Source organism: Vigna angularis, chromosome 1 (genome assembly GCF_016808095.1).
Source record: "Vigna angularis cultivar LongXiaoDou No.4 chromosome 1, ASM1680809v1, whole genome shotgun sequence".
NCBI classification, from domain to species: Eukaryota; Viridiplantae; Streptophyta; class Magnoliopsida; order Fabales; family Fabaceae; genus Vigna; species Vigna angularis.
This window is the reverse complement of record NC_068970.1, coordinates 27,890,819-27,911,724: the sequence shown is the minus strand read 5'-3', so window position 1 is coordinate 27,911,724 and position 20,906 is coordinate 27,890,819. Positions and strand designations below refer to the sequence as shown.

The 20,906-nt window shown below is 31.4% G+C and overlaps 1 protein-coding gene and 1 non-coding gene across 2 annotated transcripts; one reads left to right on the top strand and one right to left on the bottom strand.

Moving 5' to 3' along the window:
* Positions 1–6,722: 6,722 nt before the first annotated feature.
* Positions 6,723–8,493, bottom strand: LOC108343562 (caffeoyl-CoA O-methyltransferase). Its single transcript, XM_017581916.2, has 5 exons — positions 8,310–8,493; positions 8,115–8,194; positions 7,891–8,035; positions 7,444–7,575; positions 6,723–7,329 (listed from the first exon to the last, which is right to left on the bottom strand). Exons 1-5 carry the CDS (start codon positions 8,400–8,402, stop codon positions 7,036–7,038), a joined length of 744 nt encoding a protein of 247 aa, XP_017437405.1. The 5' UTR covers positions 8,403–8,493; the 3' UTR covers positions 6,723–7,035.
* A 9,771-nt stretch (positions 8,494–18,264) lies between these two features.
* Positions 18,265–18,337, top strand: TRNAA-UGC (transfer RNA alanine (anticodon UGC)). Its single transcript has one exon. It is a non-coding gene; the product is annotated as a tRNA-Ala (tRNA).
* The last annotated feature ends 2,569 nt before the right edge of the window (positions 18,338–20,906 follow it).

The following is a 20,906-nucleotide window of genomic DNA, read 5'->3' as shown; positions in this document are numbered from 1 at the left end:
GAAATTTGATTTAGTATACAGGAATGAAGTCGAGAAAACAAACAACTAATTCTGGATGTTATAGGTGAGGTTCCAAGATTCAACAGAGACTTTGGATTCAGCTTGATAAATTATATTGAAATAATCAAAGATATTTACGGATCAGTCCTTAGTTTTCATTTGCTTTATTTTTTTTTCTATTTTTTTAATATTTTTCGATGTTAGGTCTTAGGTCTGTGACGTATAACGTGGCACTCATATTCTCAAGTATCAGTAAATTATATTTAATTTATTCTTATATTTATTTATTTTATTCAATTAAATTTCCAATTATTTTAAAATAAAATATTGCTATTTTTTAAAATTAACATTAATATTATTAATATAAATATTTTATTAATATTTTTGTTAGATTTTAAATTTTTATTAAATATTTATGAAATCATTTTCAAACCAAATCTAACATTATTAAATTTCGTTCAAATAAATTACTTTTAATATTATAAAATGTATAGAGTTAAATAAACTACTTCTAATCTTATAAATTGTATAGATTAACAATATAGTAATTCTTAATACTTCCTCTTTATAAAGTATTAAAATTTAAAACAAAACTAATATAAAAAATCTATTTTTATCACAATTAAAAGTTACAATATACAATAATTTAAATTATTAATATTATAAATTATTTTTTAATAATTATTATTAATATTTATGTAATTATGTTAATTTATTTAATTAAAAATATTAACAAATTATTAAATAAAATCATGATAAGATTAATAAGATTAAGTATTTTTTAATATATATATATAACTGGTGTAAAAAGGGGTTTCGATGTTGGTGTTTTTGGTCTTTAACGTTTAATACGAAGCCGACATTATATCAAGAATGTTAAATTAACGTTGGTCTATAAAGTCGATATTACTTGATGTCGAACTCTTATAACATGTGGCGTTATATGGAGTTCAACACAATTCTCTTGCACTTAGCGGTGATTAATGGGTGTGGCTTCTATGGGATGGGAAGGGAGAAGTTGACATCGACTTTATAGGTAGTCGACATAAATTTCGCTCAACGAATATTTTCTCCTAGAGTTGCATTGTAAGTAAGTTGACGTTGGCCATGGTATAAGCTGACGTCAATATACATTTTAACCTTGAGTAGTGCATAGGTCGACATAAATGATTCATTTTTTTTTAATTTTACCACACCTAAAAATTAGAAAATCAGTATTTCCAATTGATATATCTAGAATTTATCTATTCACAATTCAAACTATATCAAAACTAAAAACTAAAGCTATCAATATTAAAACAAAAAATAACTTAAAGTAAACTATTTTAGCCTAACTCCATCTTTTCAAAAGATATCATGTCCATTCCTACCTTAGCTTCCTAATTGTGGCATCTGTTAATAAAGATGGATTGTTGGATCGCTGCAAAATCAAGAAAATTTTACTATTATTTTCATTCTAATGTTGAAAGTGAATGTGATTTGTAAGATTTCAAAGCTAAATTATTACCTTAGTCCAATCATCTTTAATTCATACTCGGATGATGGTCTTCATCCTTGACATTATGTATCACCCGCATGCCTAGAAATTTTTCTGCTTTTTACACTAAACATGACAAACAAAATAGTATGATTAGAGCGGTCAAAATGGGTCACAACCCACGGGCCAACCCGGCCCACCACGGGTTTGAGCTGGGTTGGGTTTGAAAAAAAATGTATTTTTTTATGCTGGGTCAGATTTCAATTCGGCTCATTTAAACCAGGCTCATGCAGGTTGAACCCGTGGTGGACCAGGTTGGCCAACCAACCCACCTACCTAATTTTATTTTATTAAAATTTAATTTTATTAAAATTTAATTTTATTAAAATTTAATTTAATTTTATAAAAAAATAGTTATTATTTTGTTTTTGCTTGAAAAAATTATTTAAGTTTCTTATTTTCAAAATTAATTAAACATACATGTTAGAAGTGAAATTTGTTTATATTTGAATTATAGAAAGTTTGTAATTTTTTTATTTTAAAAAAATTGTAATTAAGTGAGCCAGTGAGCCAACCCGTTTACCCACCAACTCGTGGTGGGTCGGGCCGAGTTTGAATTTTTCTGACTCACTAATAAATGAGCTGGGTTGGGTTGGTTCACTAAGTGACCAACCCGTGGTAGGCTGGGCCGGGTCTGGCCAGGTGGCTTGTTTTGACAGCTCTAAGTATGATGGTCTAAATTTCACATACAAAAATTAATAAGTTAAATATCAATGAATGTCAACCTTAGGATATATTATTTCAATTTGCTTTAATTTGGGCCTACCCATAACTCTAAAAAATTTTGAAACATAAGTTAATATAATATCAGAGTGAATTGATATGAAATAATATAATACTTACGTTTGTAACAAATATTTCAAGTCAGATTTCATCTATTTATGTAGGGAACAAAACCATCAACTTGGGCTTGTCTTGGTATGATCAGAGTCATTTGCTAATGGCCCCTATCATGTACCAAAAAATAGTGAATCTATTAATTAAATGTTGATAAAAGTGGACAATATTGAGTAACACATACCCATCAATGTATAACGCGATATACAACTCTCTTTTAGACTCATTCATCGATGTTTGCATATATAATTGCTTGTATTCTAGTGTGTTTTCAGATGGTTGAATGACTTGAGGTTGAAAAAAGCCTTACATGGTTGCCCGACCTTGATCCACTATGATAATGTCCATGTACCTATAACAATAAAGTTAAGTATATATTAAAAAGTAATAATTTGAATTTTTAAAAAGTGAAAGACAATTAAAAATCTTACATGTACCATAGTTGTATGATTGAAATGTTTAACATTATTTCTCCACTAACGACCTCTAGTGCATCATTTAGAATAATATAGAATGGCACATGATACTAGAGGCCAAATACTCTTAACTCCCACTCTAGCTCTATCGATTCTTTATTCAACTTGTGTATTTTTTTCATCAACTTGGCTAGAGGATCATGACCATCTTCTGCTATCGTATCATCTTCATGGCTTACAAGTTTAGCCATTAGCTGTTTGTCAAGACGGTAGAACTAAAAAAAACATTTATAAAATTTATGAATCATTTATTTATAACTTGAACATTAAAATACTAAGAATAACAATATAATATCGCTAGTGGGCTAAAATATGGCATGATCATAACCTTAGGCCAAGCTATAAACGTGCCTAAGGCCTTCCCCACGAATTGTATTTCAGAAGTTGGCACAAGCACTTGAGCATGGGGTCTTTGACTTCATGAATTGTTACCCGCGCATGGGTGGACAATAAAAGATCACCATGAATGGTTTGTCCTCCTGCAATCTGTCATCCCACGATCACTACGTGCGGAGGATCTTCATTAACCAAAAGCTCATACTAACAACTGTAATCAATAGGATTTGCAGTAGGGCATGAGCTTTTGGTACTCACACGACGTATGGTTAGATCTTCTGTGGGGATGTCCTCCCTCTTTTGTTACAACATCATCTAAATTTTTTCTTTAAGAAGCTTGTGATATTGCTCTTGTTGTTCGAGGCATTCCATGACAATGCTCATGAGCTCATTGAATTTTTCCTCCATTTGGAGCTCCATCTGTTGCTCCAACTTCCTCAACGCCTCCTAACTCAAGGCGTCTGTCCTTTTTGGTTTAGGGCCAAAGTAGTTTCTCAGTCCAATAGATCATCTAACGACACACCCATGATTTGGGTGGTCTAGCCGATCTATGGTTGCTGCTAGGATGTCCTCTCTACCTTGGCCCACAAATGTACCCTAAGTTTGTTTCTCAACTAACTCATCCTGCATATCATAATGAACTTTGATACATAAAAAGGTTTGTTACATAAAATTGATATGAACTATGATAATGGGTTAAGAGTGTCTACCTACAATTCTTTGTGATATAACTTGAGTCGTCTGAGATGTCATTTGACCATCAGACTTAGTCCGTGTAACCTTCCATAATTCATACTTAGCTGATGGAGGTACTAAGTCAGGTGACTCAAGACTTAAAGCCTCAACACTAGTGTCTTTAATATTCTTTTTCTAATAATGCATAACCACCATGTGGGAGTATGTGTGATGCATCATTAAGTCTTTATGTCTGCTGGATGACTATCTTTTTTTTCCTATGAAACCATAAAAATTAATAAGTTTAAATCACAAATTAATGTCTTGTATAACTACAACAAAATATTAATAAATATACATATATGAGTCCTCTAAATGTCTAGATGCTTTAAATTACACTCACTCCTTCTCAATTATTTTATATTTTGGATAAGGAATATCATCTCTCTAGCGTTAATAATTTATTATATATTAAATGATAGAATTAAAATATATTTTCACTTGTATGGTAAATTAGCATAAAATAAATTAAATGGATAGAAAAATAAAGTGACACTTTAAAAAATAGATAGAAAAATAATTAAAACCTTAAATTTAAGTTACTATTTAATAATTTATTAAATGATGAAGTAATTAAAAATTATAAAAGGATAAAATTAAAAATGAAAAAAATAGTATAAAAAATAATTATCACTTTTTATATTATTATGTAATAATTTATTAAATGAGTAAGTAATAAGAAATTATAAAATATTACAATTAATAATGAAAAATAGTATAGAAATGTATTTCCATTTTGAGGCAAATCAATTTAAAAATAAAATAAATAGATAAAAAATAAAATAAATTTTATATACGGCAGCAAGATAATATAAATAAATAAATAAATAAAAATATCAAATGATTAAAAATCTAATTTTTGAAATGCTTGTATGGATATTAAAGTAAATCACTAGTATTTAAGGACACATATTAAAAAAAATAATTATTTATTTATTTTAAAAATCAACTATTTTTTAACAAATAAATATTTTAAGCATAAAGTTTTTTAAAAATTTATTAAATGAATAAATAACTAAAAATTACAAAAAGATAAAATTAGTAATAAAAAAATAACATAGAAATTTATTTCCATTTTTAGGAAAATAAGCTTAAAATGGGTGGGTGGATGAGAATGGGGTGTGCCCGTTTGTGTATATGCATGTGTGCTAAATTTATTAAGTGTGTTATAAGTAAATCACAATATTAAGTTTTTATTTATAGTTTTTAAAACTCAAGAAATTATGAACTATGTGTTCTAAAAAAAATTAAAGAGACTACTTGAAAAGTAAATTATGATTTTTATTTATTAAATTTACTTAAACTCAATTGTTACACATTATTTTTGTTATTTATATATATGTTAATAACTATTAAACTATTAAACATCGATCTTTATTTGATTTTTCAATTAAAGAAAACTTTAATAATATATATATATATAATGCTTTCAGTTAATACGTTCTTTTTTACAATATTTACTTTACATATATACTTTAACTGTTTTAAATAATTAGAAAATATGTTCAACATAATATGAAAGAATACAATATATTAAATAGTGAAACAATTCTGTAGACACAAAATACAGTCACCAGTGGGTCTTCCCTGCAATTATATTGTACTTACAAGTTTAATCATTAAGAATAAAAGTTTAATTATATAATAAATTTATTGAGTATTAAGTTAAAATAAAAGTTGAAAACATGTTTGTATTTTATATTTAACTTTTATATTTACAAAAACTATACAAAAACACACACACACACACACACATATATATATATATATATATATATATATATATATATATATATATATATATATATATATATATAAATCATAACAACTGAGATGTTGTCAAAGCTATTAAATTAGTCTCCCTTAGCATAAAGGGATTTTTTCCAATTGACTCGTGGCATATGAAATATTAAATGCGTCTATTGAATGTTTATGTACCCTTACACCTTGTGAGAAAGGTATCAGATAGTCACATTGTGTAATCCTTACATAGAGTGCCCAATCTGATTTGTCTGTGATTAGGGTAGTTAACCAAAATAAATTAATATTGGTGGTATTTGGTAGAACTGAAGTTATGAAAAAGAAAAAAAAAAGTGAAATACAAGAAATTGAAAACTAAGAGGCCAACAGGTAGGAATATGTTTGATAGAAAGTAGGAAAGATATAGAATGCGAAATCAAAAGGTGAACAAAAATAAAAATTCCGGAAATAATTTCTAACAATGAAGCATTTTTCTTCTCTCTTGCATTGTTAATTCAGCAATTGTTAAATATAAATGATTGGACAATTAAATTCATTCAATACTCCTTTATTTCCTTTTCTTTTGTTTACCGCAATTGTGGAAAATTTAATTCAATAATATTAGACAATGCAATAAAGAGGCAATATTCTGCCACAAGAATCCACTTGGAAAAATGATTCTTCTATTTATGCAACATTTCTCTTGCTTCACAAAACCTAAATCTGCTAATATATCAGAAATTTAATCTCTATCTCTCTTGGCGAAAACCAGCGCAGTTGGTTGAACTGATTTTGCCAATACTTCATTCAGTCCTTATAATTCTCATTTCAGATTTATTCAATTCTTCAATTATTTTTTGGTGATCCACCTTCATCACAATAACTGTAGTCATCATTACTTAAAGAATCATGTATATGGATCTTTCAACGAATTTTTTCATGAAGTCTTTAAAAAAATTAAATTAACTTGTAATTTTTTTTAATTTTATTTTCCAAAGTTCTTGTGAAAAACCTGTACAGAGAACTTAAGATACACAGTGCCATATTAATGAATTCCAAAATTAAAGAAAATGAATCTTTCGACAGTTTTTTATTTGAAACAGAAGTTCTTGATCCACCCTCTCCTCAACATATGCATCATTTCCTAATCATTGGCTTCACAATAAACCAAATTGGTGGCAATACATCAAATAAGAGAAAAGTCACTTGGCAATTGCATATGAATAATAGAGAAAAATACAGACAGAAAATATTTTGCTGAAAAGTAAAAGAAAAGTATAGATTTCTTTTAAATCCATTAGCTGCAACTCAATGATCAATACAGCAATCATCATCATGAGGTGTGAAGAAGAAGCAAAGCAACAACACAAGCAATCACTTGATCCGGCGGCAGAGAGTGATTCCATCACCAACCGGAAGCATGCAGATTTCGATTCTGGGGTCCACAGCCAAGGCCTTGTTGAGCTCCAACACGAAGTCCCTGTAGTACCTAACATACTTCCTGAGAGGAGCATCAGGGGGTGCCACCACAGAACCGTTCCATAGGGTGTTGTCGTACCCGATCAAGCCTCCAACTTTGACAAGCTCAATCAACCTTTTGTGGTAGTTGATGTAGTTGTCCTTGTCCGCATCCACAAAGATGAAATCATAGCTCCCATGGTTCTTCTCCTGCATTTCCCAACACACAATAACTACTCAGTTACCCTCTTTTCACTCCTCCAACCGATGTTTCTTTTTCATCTTGCAATTGGGACAGGGAGGATAAGAGATTAAAAAGCTTACATCCTTAATCATCTCATCGAGAACTGGAAGAGCAGGACCTTCTCTGAATTCAATTTTGTGGTCAACACCAGCTTTTTTAATTACAGGTAAACCCAGCTCGTAATTCTCCCTGTTAATGTCCATGGCCAAGATCTGCGCCAAATACAAGCAGTAATCCATGGTTTAGACATTTTTTCTTATCACGTGATGCCAAAACTGGACCCATTTGATGAATGAGTTTGTGGTTAGATTGAAGTTTGAAGCTAGTGAAAAAGATAAACAAAATTTATATATCACTTATATCCGAACCTTATACTATATTCAGTTACTCTTTCCCAAAACTTGACCAAATCAATGAATACCCACTTCACTATGCTATAATTGCATAGAAAATGGTTATCGGAAATTTTTTTTTTTTAGAGAAAAAATAGATTTATTACTGGTGGTGCAAACCTCTGGATTTTATACCTTTCCATCATCAGGAATAGCGAGGGCGGTGGCAAGCAGTGAATACCCAGTGTAGACACCAATTTCCATGGTATTCTTGGCATTGATAAGCTTAAGGAGCATGTTCAAGAATTGTCCTTCGTCAGCAGAGGTAGTCATGATGTTCCTGTTGTTTTCAAAAACTCAGAAATCCAGAGCAGAGAAACCAAGCAATAGGTGTCAATTGAACAGAGAATTACACATACCAAGGGTGTTTTGCCGTCAACTCTCTCAATTCTTTCATGGATTCAGGTTCTCTTGGGTAGACACTGGTCTCCAGAATATACTGCACACAGCATAACCAAAACCATTTTGTCAAGATCCCATAATTGATATGTTACAAACATTTGGGGGGCAAAATTAGGAAAAACATATAAGCAAAGGAATGCAAATGGGTGTACCTGGTAAAGAGCATCACTCTGGAGAAGACTCTTGTGCCCAACCTCCTGGTGCCTTCCAGCTTCAGTTTGATTTTGTTCACCGTTGTTTGCCATTGGAATATTTTTTGGTTCCTTTTCAATCTCCTTTTTCAGTGACTTGATGAGTTGATCTGAGCTTGAAGGTGTGGTGGTGCTGAAGGGAGGTTAATATAAGGAATGAAAAGGCCGGTTCGAACCGGTTGGATGAATGGAAAAAAGGACAATGGTGTTTGGTTGAACCGTTGGTGTTTGGTTGAACCGTTTGGAGTCCGGTCCGGGGTAGGTGAGGTCTGTCTATTAGTACAAGCATGGTTAAGGCTCCACTTCATAACGACCGCTAAGGTCTTGTTTATTTTGTTGGTAGAGAGATTTTCTGCATTTATGAAAAATAGGTTATAACATCATTTTAATGAATTAGGATATTTTAATGATGTTCAAGGTTTGGCCATCGAAGTGTAGTTTTAGCAAAAGTATTTATCAGTTACTATGCTTTTGGATTGAATTTATTTTGCTTGGATAATACGTCATAATTGAGAATTGTGAAAGAGTGGCGGGGCCCACACACATGGCTATTGAAGTTGGTGCGGAGTTGGTGAAGGCACTGTGTGTAGTTGCAGGAGTTGGTTGTCTTCTAAAGTTTTTCTATTTTCAGTTTACCAAATTCTTGAAGCGGAATTTATAGTAAAATATTGGACTGTGATTAAGGTTTGTTTCGGTCGTTTAATCCTATTGGTGTAGATGCATGCAATAGTTGCCTATTCTTTTGGTAAAGCTTCATCATTAGCCCTGTTCACAGTCCACGGCTAATGATGAACATGAATATTATATTTTTGCGTTAATTATTTTTAAAAATTTTATCATTTGCAATAAACTACAAATAAAATAATTATGATAAAAGATAAAGACTCTTTTTATTATTTTTATTATATGTATACAAATAAAAAATATTTGTATAATTAATTCCTTTTATATATTTACTTTCTTTTATAGTTTAATATTATTCTTCATTACAATAATTATTATATAAAATTGTTTAATTATATTTTTTTATTATCATAAAAGTATAAACATATGTTTATTATGATTAATAAATTTAATTAATTTTTAATTAAGTTTAAAGTATTTGACAAATTTCGTACCTTCTACTAAAATTTTTGTTGTGCTTTGAGTAAGTAAAGTGTAAAATTCCAAAAAATGATATTTAGAAGTGATGATAGTTTAAATATAGTGAGACTCGGTTATTTTAATATTAAATGGTTTAGTTATAAATAGTTTTATTATTTTAAAACCTATCATCTCTTTAGAAATCACTTTTCTAGAGTTATCTACCTTCTTTATAAGTGTTCTCGCTCCTAAGTCATTTGTTTGACGATCAGGAGGTGTCTAAACGATCATAGTGTCAAGGTTTACAAATCCAACCGATCAATTTATGTTTTAGAGCAAGTAAGTTTCTACTTGTTTTTCTGTCCTCTTTGCTTCGGTCAATTATCATGTATAGAGTTGTTATGCATGTATCATTGAGTTATCTTTTGTTGCTCTTGGTGAATTTAGAGTTCTAAAAACTCTGTCTGTTTCAATTTTGCTCTTGGTGAATTTTTTGGTCCGTTTAGGAATTTCTTATGTTTTAAGCGACCAGCGGGACGTTTTTGTGGGTTAAGGTTGTTTTTTGTAAGGTAAGGAAAGCTAGACCTTGTCTTAATTGTATTTGTAGTGTAAATTTTGTAATTTTATAAATTTTAGACGTTTTAGTAGAAATTGGGGTTGGAGTAAAGTTGACGTATGTGAAATTTGTGTTTTTATGATATGGTGTTAGCGTAATTGATATGGAGATGAATTTGTTGTTTTATACTATGTTGTTTGTGTGTGATGAGGATCTTTCATTGTTTGAAACATAATTAAAGTGGTGGTAAGAGTAGAAATTAAGTTACTTAGACTTTAAGCTTAAAAAGAAGGGGTCTTAGGTAGTGAAACTTAGAAATAAATATGGGAATGTAATGGGATTTGTTTTAGTATTGTCATGAGGTAATTTAGAACATGTTAGGAGGGTTATATGGTTAAAATTTGTATGAAATGAAAAGAGTAGTTTATAGGGGTTGTTTTCATGCATTTTTGGTGTAAAAAAAGGGTGTTGAGTAGTGAAATAGTGAGGAAAAAGGTATGCACTATTTTGGAAGGTTAGGGGTATGTTATCACACCTATTAGGACTTATCTAGCTTATCCTTGCTTGTGTGTTGTTTGTCTATTGTTGTTTTCTCTTTTGCGATGATCACTTAAGTGGTGTGAGCTTAGGGAGACAATCTTTTCAGTTGTTCCAACGAGAGATGATGGTGAAAGAGATGAGGAGTCAGATGGTTCCACATGTATAGATAACATTTCTGTAGATTTGTTTACATCTAATGGTTTTATCATCATATATGTAATATTTTATTGGGTTAAATATGTTTTTAGTCCCTAAACTATCAAGCATTTTTATTTTTCGTCCCTATTTCAAACTTTGTACGATTTGATCCCTATCTTTAAGGGAACCATTATTTTTGGTCCTCCAAAACAAACGGCGTTAAAATTCGGGTGATGTGGCTAACGTATGGCCACGTGGGATGACATGTATCCTTTCTAAAGTTTGCCACATGTGTTTACATTTTAAATTGAAATTGATTAGTGAATAAATGAGATGACGGAGATAAGGGCTTATATACTTACTAAGGGATGAGATCTTCTTAAGCGAATCAAAGACGAGCAAAGATGAGCACATAATTTCAGCTGGAAAGAAGGTTGAAGGTGAACCGCAAAAGGGTGGATTTCATCTTCTTCAACATTGGTGTAGTTGGTCACGTAAGTTCATTTTCCTCTTTCGTTTCGTGTGAATGGATGGATTTGGGATATAGGGTTTTGTTGGGAGTAGTCGAACTTGATTTAGTTTGGAAATTACTGTATCAGGGAAATGGAAGCTGACAGAGGAGGAAATGGTTGCACACGAAGGAGTATTGGTTCTGGAATGTCCGAAACATGTGGATCCTCCTCTCACTTAGCTTCAAGAAATTGTGGTTGTGGGGAAAGATTGTTGCTGTTGAAGGCAAGTACATTGAAGAACAAAGGGAGACTATTTTATAGATATAGAAATTGGGCAGTAAGTGAGAAAATGTTTTACTTATTGTGATGAAGTTTGTATTCGTGATTTGTAATTTCTTTTGCAGAGTACTTCAAGTTGTAACTACTTTGAATGGGTTGATGAAGGAGACTCTAAAATTGAAGGAAGCTTACAAAGGAGGAGTGAAGAAGTTGAAGTCTGTATTGAAAATGTTGTGTTGGATCTAAGGAAGAAAAGGACAAGTTGAAGAGGAAATTAGAGCAAGAGAGAAAAAAGTTCAAAATGATGTTGGTCTTGTTTGTATTGTCATTATGGGCATTAACAGTGATGTTTTGTATTATGTTTCTGCTGAAGATAAATTGTAATTAGATTCGTAATGTTGTGTTGTGGATGTACTTTGAAGTTTTAAATTGAATAAAATGTGGACAACATATGTGATTACGTTGTGTTATGTGCATTTCTGTTATGTGATTATAGTTGTTATTTTAAATCAAAGAGTTTGACAGCATAGTTTATAAAAATCAGTTACACCCAAAATCTCTACCAGTAAAAGCATTATACTGGTATGCGTAATTTGGACATGTGAATGAAGTCTTGAACCAGTAAAAGCATTATAAAGAATGACCAAGTATAATTGGATGTGGATGGTTTATATAAAAATGTGACAAAAATACTTATAACATCAGAAAGCACAATGTGACAACAGAAACCATCAGTGTTGAACCTGATAAGGTTTTTCACTTATAACATCAATCTTGCAAGTAATTTAAAGCACAATGACTGAAATGGACAGTGGAGAATGAAGGGTAAATTGTCATCGAAGTACATAGCATTGCATTTAACAAAAATAACACAAGAAATTACAGAAGTGGTCCCCGAGCAGTTTAATTAACAGAAGAAGTGGTCCCTGAGCAGTTTAATTAATAGAAAAAGTGGTCCCCTAGTACTTTAATTAACATTGGATGTGGTACACTATATGACAAACAAGTTGTCCAAAAAATATTGTGCCCACTACAAATGGTCTCCCTAAGTGGGGGCCAATCAGTACATTATAGCATTAAAAAAAGTGTGTGGATGTCAATTGGAACTTGCTTGAGACCCTAGAAATTGTGCAGCCAATCTTGAGGAGGTTCTTCTTCCCCCTTGACGCATATGTGCAGCCCCTCTTCCAGTTGATGCAGATCCTCCCCTTCCAGTTGATGCAGATACTCCTCTTCCAGTTGATGCAGATCCTCCCCTTCCAGTTGATAAAGATCCTCCCCTTCCACCTGATGCACTTCTTCTTGCAGTTTGTCTCCTTCCAGTTGATATAGATTCTCCCATTGCAGATGTGCCTCTTGTGTCCTGTCAAAGGCTTAAGGTAGTTAGATTTGATGTATGTTTTAAATAAATGAATTTGTAAATAACATGTTCAGGAGGAAGTACCTTGCTTTTCTGCCCCCTTTTACAACTTCTTACATTGTGTCCATATGCATTACAACTGCTACACTTCATACCAATATTTTTCTTGGACAACTTTGAATGGCTGACATATTCATCAGCTTCTCTTCTTCTTAACTTTTTAGGCCTCCCAGGAGGTGTTTTATAAGTGGGTGGCAGTAGTGGGGCAGTGTCGGATGTAGGCCAAAGTTGTTGTCCATTGATTGGAATTATTTGAGGTGCATAACAAGTGTTATAAGCATGTTTCTTGTAATATGGATGAACATAATCTTCTGGGTTTTCTAATTTATAATGTATGGCAGCAACAGCATGTCTACAAGGTATTCCAACCAAATCCCAAAAGTAACAACTACAACTATGATTACTTATATCAACTACAAACTTGTCCATTGTAAAGCCATGAGTGACTTCAAATTTAGCACCCCCTGCCCAAACTGGAAGCCAATTCCCACTCTTTTCAACTTCCCTATCAAGTCTTTTTCTCGGTTTAGGCATAACATCACCAGGATAATTGATCACTTTTTCTCTAAGTGTTGCAAACCTACTCATAATATATGACCTAATCCATTCCATCATAGTAATTATAGGTTTGTCTCTTGCCAGCAAAATAGTACTATTAAATGACTCAGTCAAATTATTGATCAACACATCACATCTAGGATAAGCACTAAATGCATGTTTACACCAAGATTTAGTTGGAATTGTCATTAACCAATTATAAGCATCACAATTCACACTCTTCAACTCACCCATTTTTTTTCCCAGTCCTGAAAGTATGTTGCCTTGGCAGCCCCCATCATAAGGTCTCTAATGAGTAGTCCTCCACCAAATCTCTTCTTATAGTTGTTGTACAAATGCCTTAAACACAGCCTGTGCTCCACCCCATTCAAAATCTCATCAAATACTGCCATTAATCCCTGTCAACAAATGCCAACAACCTTTAATAAAGTTACTTAACAATTTTAATAAAAGAGGGAATGAAAAAACTTATTGATGTATAAAGTAACTTACCTTTTGCTGATCCGAAATAAAGATCCACCGTTGACAATCTATGCCCCCAATATCACCCAGTAGCAGGCTCAAAAACCACCTCCATGTCTCTTTGCATTCATTTTCAACCACAGCAAAAGCTAGTGGGAAATATTGGTCATTAGGGTCTCTTGCCACTGCCACTAACAACTGACCTCCATATGTTGTCTTCAAATGACAACCATCTACCCTAATGAATGGCCTGCAACTACCTAAGAACCCCTCTTTACAGCCCTCTAAACACATGTAAAATGCCCTAAACCGTGGTGGCAAAGTGGGTTGGGGTTGATTGACCTTAATCTTGAATGTTCCAGCCTTTACTCTTACCAACTCAGCTACATAATCATACAAACGTCCATATTGTCGTTCTCCATCACCCACTAAAGAATCCATAGCAATTTGCTTTGCTCTTCCTGCTTTCCAAGGAGAAATTCCAACATTAAAGGACTTTTTGATTTCATCTATGATTTGGTTCACTGTCATGCCTCCCACATTTACAAATCTGTCTACCACTACTTGTGCAATCCATTGCACACCTGCACTTTTGTTACCAAAAACCCTTCCACACTTGTGACGTCCAATGAGAGTTTTCACTCTAAAAGTTTCCCTTCCTCCTACCTTGCTAGCCATAATTACAAAACCACATCCCTTTTTACAAACTGCCATCACTCTCTTCAAATCATTCTTAACAAACTTCACTTCTTTTCCATTTAATACGCTATGCTCCTGTAGGACACTTTTAAAATCTTTCAATGACTTACACTCCATCCCCAATGTAAATTTGAAGCTCTTGACATATCATCTGCTCTATACTTTGGAAACTTCCTCGTATTCTCACTAATAGCCTCATCACTATCCACATTTGAAGATAATTCATCAGTATTGTAATCTTCATTTATCTCATGCTCATGCTGTCCAACATCTTCGTTAATCATAAATGACCCCTCACCACCACCGTTTCTTCTCCTCACACTTTTCTTCCTCTTTTTCATTGTACTCCACCTCTCTAAAACAGGATTAATACTTCTTCTTTCTTCCTCCACCCTCTCATCCTCCATCCCGAACCCATCATCATCATTTTCCATTCTTTCCTCTTCACTATCATCCACATTTTCCACCACTTCTTCCTCAGCCACATTGCCCTCTTCCTCTTCCTCATCAACATAACTCTCTTCCTCACCCCTCTTTACATATTCGTCCTCAACATTCCCCTCTTCCTCTTCGTAATCCATTAGGACATCTTCTACTTCGACATTCCCCTCCACCCCACCAACATAACCATCTTCTTTATCCACTGCATCATCTTCTTCAGCCACATAAGCACGTGCTTCACCAACATAACCATCTTCTTTATCCACTGCATCATCTTCTTAAGCCACATAAGCATGTGCTTCACCAACATAATCAACTTCTTCATCCACAATAGCATCTTCTTCAACAACATATGCATGTATATGTTCGACCTCTTCTTCCATATTTACCTCTTCCTCCGTCTCCTGTACTGCCTCTTCACCAAAACACAGAAACTTAACTTCATCTGGCTGACTAGGTTGTACATGTTGGACATAGATTTCAACCTCATCATTATTTGCCTCTGCATAGTTAGCCAAGAACAGTGCTTCCCTGTCATCACTGAGTAATCTTAGGTTGTTCATCGCCTTTTGTTTTGCCCCCTTCCACCATAGCTTGAACTCTGCATCATACTTGAATTCTTTAACATATCCCACTGCTTCAAAGTAAGACCACCTGTCCGAATCAATTCCTTTTATAACATGTATTTCTCCTCCCACATATTCTATTCCCATATTCTTCACGAACTTCCCCATGTGATGCAGAGAAAAATAAAAAACCATTGCTAATCCTACATTGTAAAATGCAAATTTTACTCACACAATGCACAACAAGCAATGGAGTGACAGTAAACGTAAACGAAAAGAACAAAATTACCTTCTTCGAATCACCTTCCTTACACACACAATGCAAACGAACACTAGAGCAACAACAATCGTCAAACCAAATTGATGGAACCACAACCCTAATCGCGACTTAGGTTCAAGATAAAACAAAGTTATCAACCCCAATTTTCATTCGCTTAAGAAGATCTCATCCCTTAGTAAGTATATAAGCCCTTATCTCCGTCATCTCATTTATTCACTAATCAATTTCAATTTAAAATGTAAACACATGTGGCAAACTTTAGAAAGGATATATGTCATCCCACGTGACTATACGTTAGCCACATCACCCGAATTTTAACGCCGTTTGTTTTGGAGAACCAAAAATATTAGTTCCCTTAAAGACAGGGATCAAATCGTACAAAGTTTGAAATAGGGACGAAAAATAAAATTGCTTGATAGTTGAGGGACTAAAAACATATTTAACCCTATTTTATTTTAGTAGTTTTATACTATTAAAATGTGATGTTACATAAAGAGTTTTATATTTTTTTAATTAAGTCTTAATTGTTTAATTTCTTGTTCAGTTGTAACTTAATTATTGTTCGGTCCAATCGTATTATTTATTTCATCTTACATATTATTTTATAATTTTATTATCATTTATATGACAATTTTCTGTACAAATTTCAACCACTAGAATTTCACTATTCTATATACAATCCAAAATCAATAAATACTTAGTGCAGAAATTATTGACCACGTCTTTGTTCGATAAATAAATTTTTCAATAGGTCATAGGTTTTTAAAGACGCTGTTACGCCAGACAAGTAGTAGGAGATTTTTATTGTAATAATAATGTAGGCAAGATTAATTTAGTGATCATTGGTTGAAAAATAATATAATAATAATAAAATATTTTGATGAAAATTATTAAATAAGTGATGGTTATAAAATTATAATATTATAAATAATAAAATTATAAAATAATGCAATTATAAAATTATAAAATAATGAAATTATAAAATTATAAACTTGTAAAATAATTAAATTTTGAAAGTTGTCAAGGCAAGATGATCTAAATAAACTAGATTGTCTAATAACTTAAGTTTTGAAATTTAAATTACAACACTTAAAGGAAATATCATTGAGTAAAACATCTAAAAAAATGTATATTAAAACATCTTTATTAAACGCAATTAAGATAAACAATAAAATGATAAATATAAAATATTAAATTGTATTTGACAAAAGCGCATATAAAGAAAGTAATAGTAAACTTTGAATATTTTATCAAATGAAATACTATTCTCAAAAACATAAATTCACACTAAATATTCGTATTACAGATCATGCCTAAACGTTATAAGAACATTAAATACATGAACGTATTATCGCTCTATCTACTTTGCTTTTGTTCTTTTTATTTGTATAAATATAATGATTATACCTATTCAAAAGCATTGCACAGAAAATCACAACCACGTTAAGAAATAAAAAGACATTTATGGAATTTCAACAAATATAATACTAACAAAAAAATCTAATTATTACACATTTTAAAAAATAAAAAATAAATTAAGATCAATCAATATGGAAACTTATTTGAAATTTTCAAATAAATACTACAACCAAAAGAGTATTTTAACCTAAAATTACTTAAATGAAATTAGCTAATATTTATTAAATTATAAAAATTATGTAAAAAATTATTTAATTTATATTATTATGAAGATATATAAAGAAAAGGACAAAATTGGATGTTCAAAATAAAAATAATTATCAAGAATAAAGAGAAATTCATTTCTAAAATCAATAATTTTGGTGAAGATGAATCCAAACAATTTTTATTATTATCGTCACTGTTATTCTTATTTCAAAACTTAGTCTAAAGTATTTTTTTATCATCCTAGTAACAAATAAGGAAGTACCGTTTCTTTGTGTACTAAAATTTTGTAATATACTTTCATTTTAATAGAAAATAATCTCTTCAATTGATTAACTACTTCTAATTTAACTTAAATCAAACTCTTTCAAAGCTTTGAAATTCATCCATCTATTTAAAAAATATTAATTAAATTCATTTTAATCTTTTCATTCTTTTAATGAGAAATGTACGCTAATAACAAAATCCAATATTCATTAACTTACATTTCACCTCTCTAAATCATTCCTCTTAATGTCAACCTTCACAACTAATACCTTAAGGGAAAAAAAAGAATAAATAAACACCCATTAATAATAAATTCATTGTTAGGTAAAAGGGGTAAAAGAAAAAATAACTATATAACAAACCTCAAATTCATGAAATATAGCGAAACTAATTTGAGAATAATTGAAATGCGATTTAAGTTTTTTCAGTAAATAGCAATCCATAACGAAATCAATTGAGATTTCACAGTTACAAAATACATTTATGTGTTAAATTTAGGATCAAAATAGTTGAATTTAATATATTACTTCATTAGTAGGCTTGATGTAAATTGGGGATGTAGCTCAAATGGTAGAGCGCTCGCTTTGCATGCGAGAGGTACAGGGTTCGATCCCCTGCATCTCCATTTCATCCAAAATTCTTTTTGGCATAAATATAATTTGTACTGGCTTGTTTCGACTAATCAACAAACTAATTAGATTTGAAAACTATTTAACCTATTTGATTTGATATTATTTATCTTTTAAATTTATATTAACATATAAACATGTCTATTTTTAAATGGTTCAACATGTCATAATAATGGTTTGAAGAAAATTCAATTTTAGTTGAGCTAACCCACTTTGCACCTTTGATCCATTAGGTTGAGTCAAACTCACGGACTAATTTTACGGTTTAATAAAATAATTTAAATTTTGTATGATATTAACAAAATTAGTTTAAGATTATATTCATCTTCGGCAGTAATAATTCATGTGGACTATAATAAGTGAAGAAAAAAAACATTAGAAAAGGAAGTTTGAATAATGTTTTAAAACTTTTTTGCCAAATAATATTTAATAACTTTTGCAGCACTTAAACGGTCTATAATAATTATTAGACACTTATGTGATTAAAAGTCATTTTAAAAAACATTTGTAAAGCAAAGGAGTAACACATAACTTTTATACTGGTTCACTCCAACTTGAATTACGTCCAATTCTTTCTTTTCCTCTTAAGACTTCTTAAGAGGTTTAGCTAATCTTTAACAAAGATTACAACAAGTATCAACTATTCTTAGTTTACAACGTGTATTATCAACCACTCCTAATATCAATGAGTATCAACCACTCAAGGTATATAACAAGTGTAGAAAAAGTTAGGCCAATTATCTTAACCAAGAGGGGAGTGAATCGAATTTTCCTTTTTAAAAAATGTTCTTTCAAAAGCTTTTCAAAATTTTGAAGTTTTCTTGAAATGCAATCAAACAAGAATATGAACAATTATAAAAGAGAAGGGATAGAAAGATCAACAAATAAATATATACTAGTTCGGCCAAGCCTACATCCAGTCTTCCTTCAACAATTTGAGTTGAAGGGAAGCACTATATTGATAGAGTTTTACTAGTAGGAAATACAAATAGTTCCCTTCAACTTGGTTATTAAGAGGCACATACACAACTAAAATGAATTTTTTGGGAATTATAAGAAAATCTTTCTTGAGGAAATTGGTTAAAGAGAAATCAAGTTTCAAAAAGTGTCCTAAAATAGTAGAACTGAAAAAGAAAAAGGGAAAATTTTGGTTGAATCCATAGTTAAATGGGATTAGGATATTAGTGCTGGATAATTGGTTAAGATAATCAATTGTAACAAGTGATATACCAAGGAAAGAAACCAAACACAAAACCCAGTGAGTGTGTGAATCCTTAAACAGTTTGAGAGTTTCCATTGTTTGTTGTCAAGTTGATATTGCTTGAGTTTTCATTTGGATAACATCACACTTGAAGCATGGAAATGATCAAGGAAGTTTTGTTGAATTTAAATAACTCAGTGCCAAACATCCGACCTAGGAATAATCATCCTTTTGTGATAGCCCATTTAAGCCTAATTGCTTTGAATTATGCACCTTAACCTTAACTTTAATTAGTATCCTTTCCCTCTGCACACTTTAGGGATAGAGAGCATAGGTGCATTTTATTCAATTTTAAAATGGGAATTGGTTGGTGGAATTGTACTTAGAAAAGAAAGGGGTTGAGTATTTTGTACTATAATTCACTCCTTAGTATTGTATAGAAATGTAAAAAAAACAAGAAAAGGAAAGAAGAAAAAGAAGGAGTGAATAATGAATGTAAAAAGAAACATTGGGTTTTGAGGTATGAGATGGGATGAATTGAGAGTAGAATTGGAAGTGGGTTTAAAGTGTAGTTATGCTCTCTTTTCTAAAGTTGTTCTTTTGTTATCTTGAAAAACCATAATTCTTGGAAGCCCAGCCTCATTACAACCTTTAAAAGTCCTTGAGATTCATGTTGATTGTGTGTGTGGTTTGATTGAAAATGACTTGCAATTTTAATTTGTTCAATTTCGGTGGAAATGAGAGAAACACACCCTTGTAAGATTCAAGAGAGAATTTCCTTGGTTAGAATCAATGGTTCTTACAATTGATTGTCTTGAAAAATTTGCTGCACTTTTATCCTGCTTTTATTTGATAAGTGGATTCACCACTTGCTTCTGATTTTGAATCTGTAGTTTGGAATGCACAATTTGTCTTGTAAGGACTATGAAATTGATTTCTCAAATAACCATTTTCAAAGTTTGAGTTTTGAAAAGCTGTTGGGATCTTATTACTTTGCTTGAGGACAAGCAAGATGCTAGGTTGGGGGAAGTTGATAAGTGCAAAAAAAGTAGTAAATTTTCATATGGAATTTTGGCACTTCTGTATTAAATTGTGTACATTTGTATCAATTTTCCCCAATCTAAGAAAGATGAAATGTAATCACATGTTTCCGAGTTGTTGATTAAAAGGAAATCATTTGATCCCTATTTTGTATATGTTCCAGGTAAATTAAGATAAAAGAGAAAAAAGAGAAGAGTAAATCCTGCAACAATTCACCCAAGCTAAAATGATCTCGCTTAAGCTAGATTCATCCAGGAAGCCATTGATTTAAAAGTCATTCTCGCTTAAGCGAAAATAATTTAGCTTAAGCGAAAATGACTATC

Excerpts from the sequence above, each read along its gene's own strand:
- LOC108343562 (XM_017581916.2), bottom strand. The coding sequence starts at position 8,402 with ATGGCAAACAACGGTGAACAAAATCAAACTGAAGCTGGAAGGCACCAG. Across the intron at positions 7,576-7,890 it reads CTATTCCTGATGATGGAAAG|ATCTTGGCCATGGACATTAA; the intron begins GTATAAAATCCA and ends TATTTGGCGCAG. Across the intron at positions 7,330-7,443 it reads TCGATGAGATGATTAAGGAT|GAGAAGAACCATGGGAGCTA; the intron begins GTAAGCTTTTTA and ends TGGGAAATGCAG.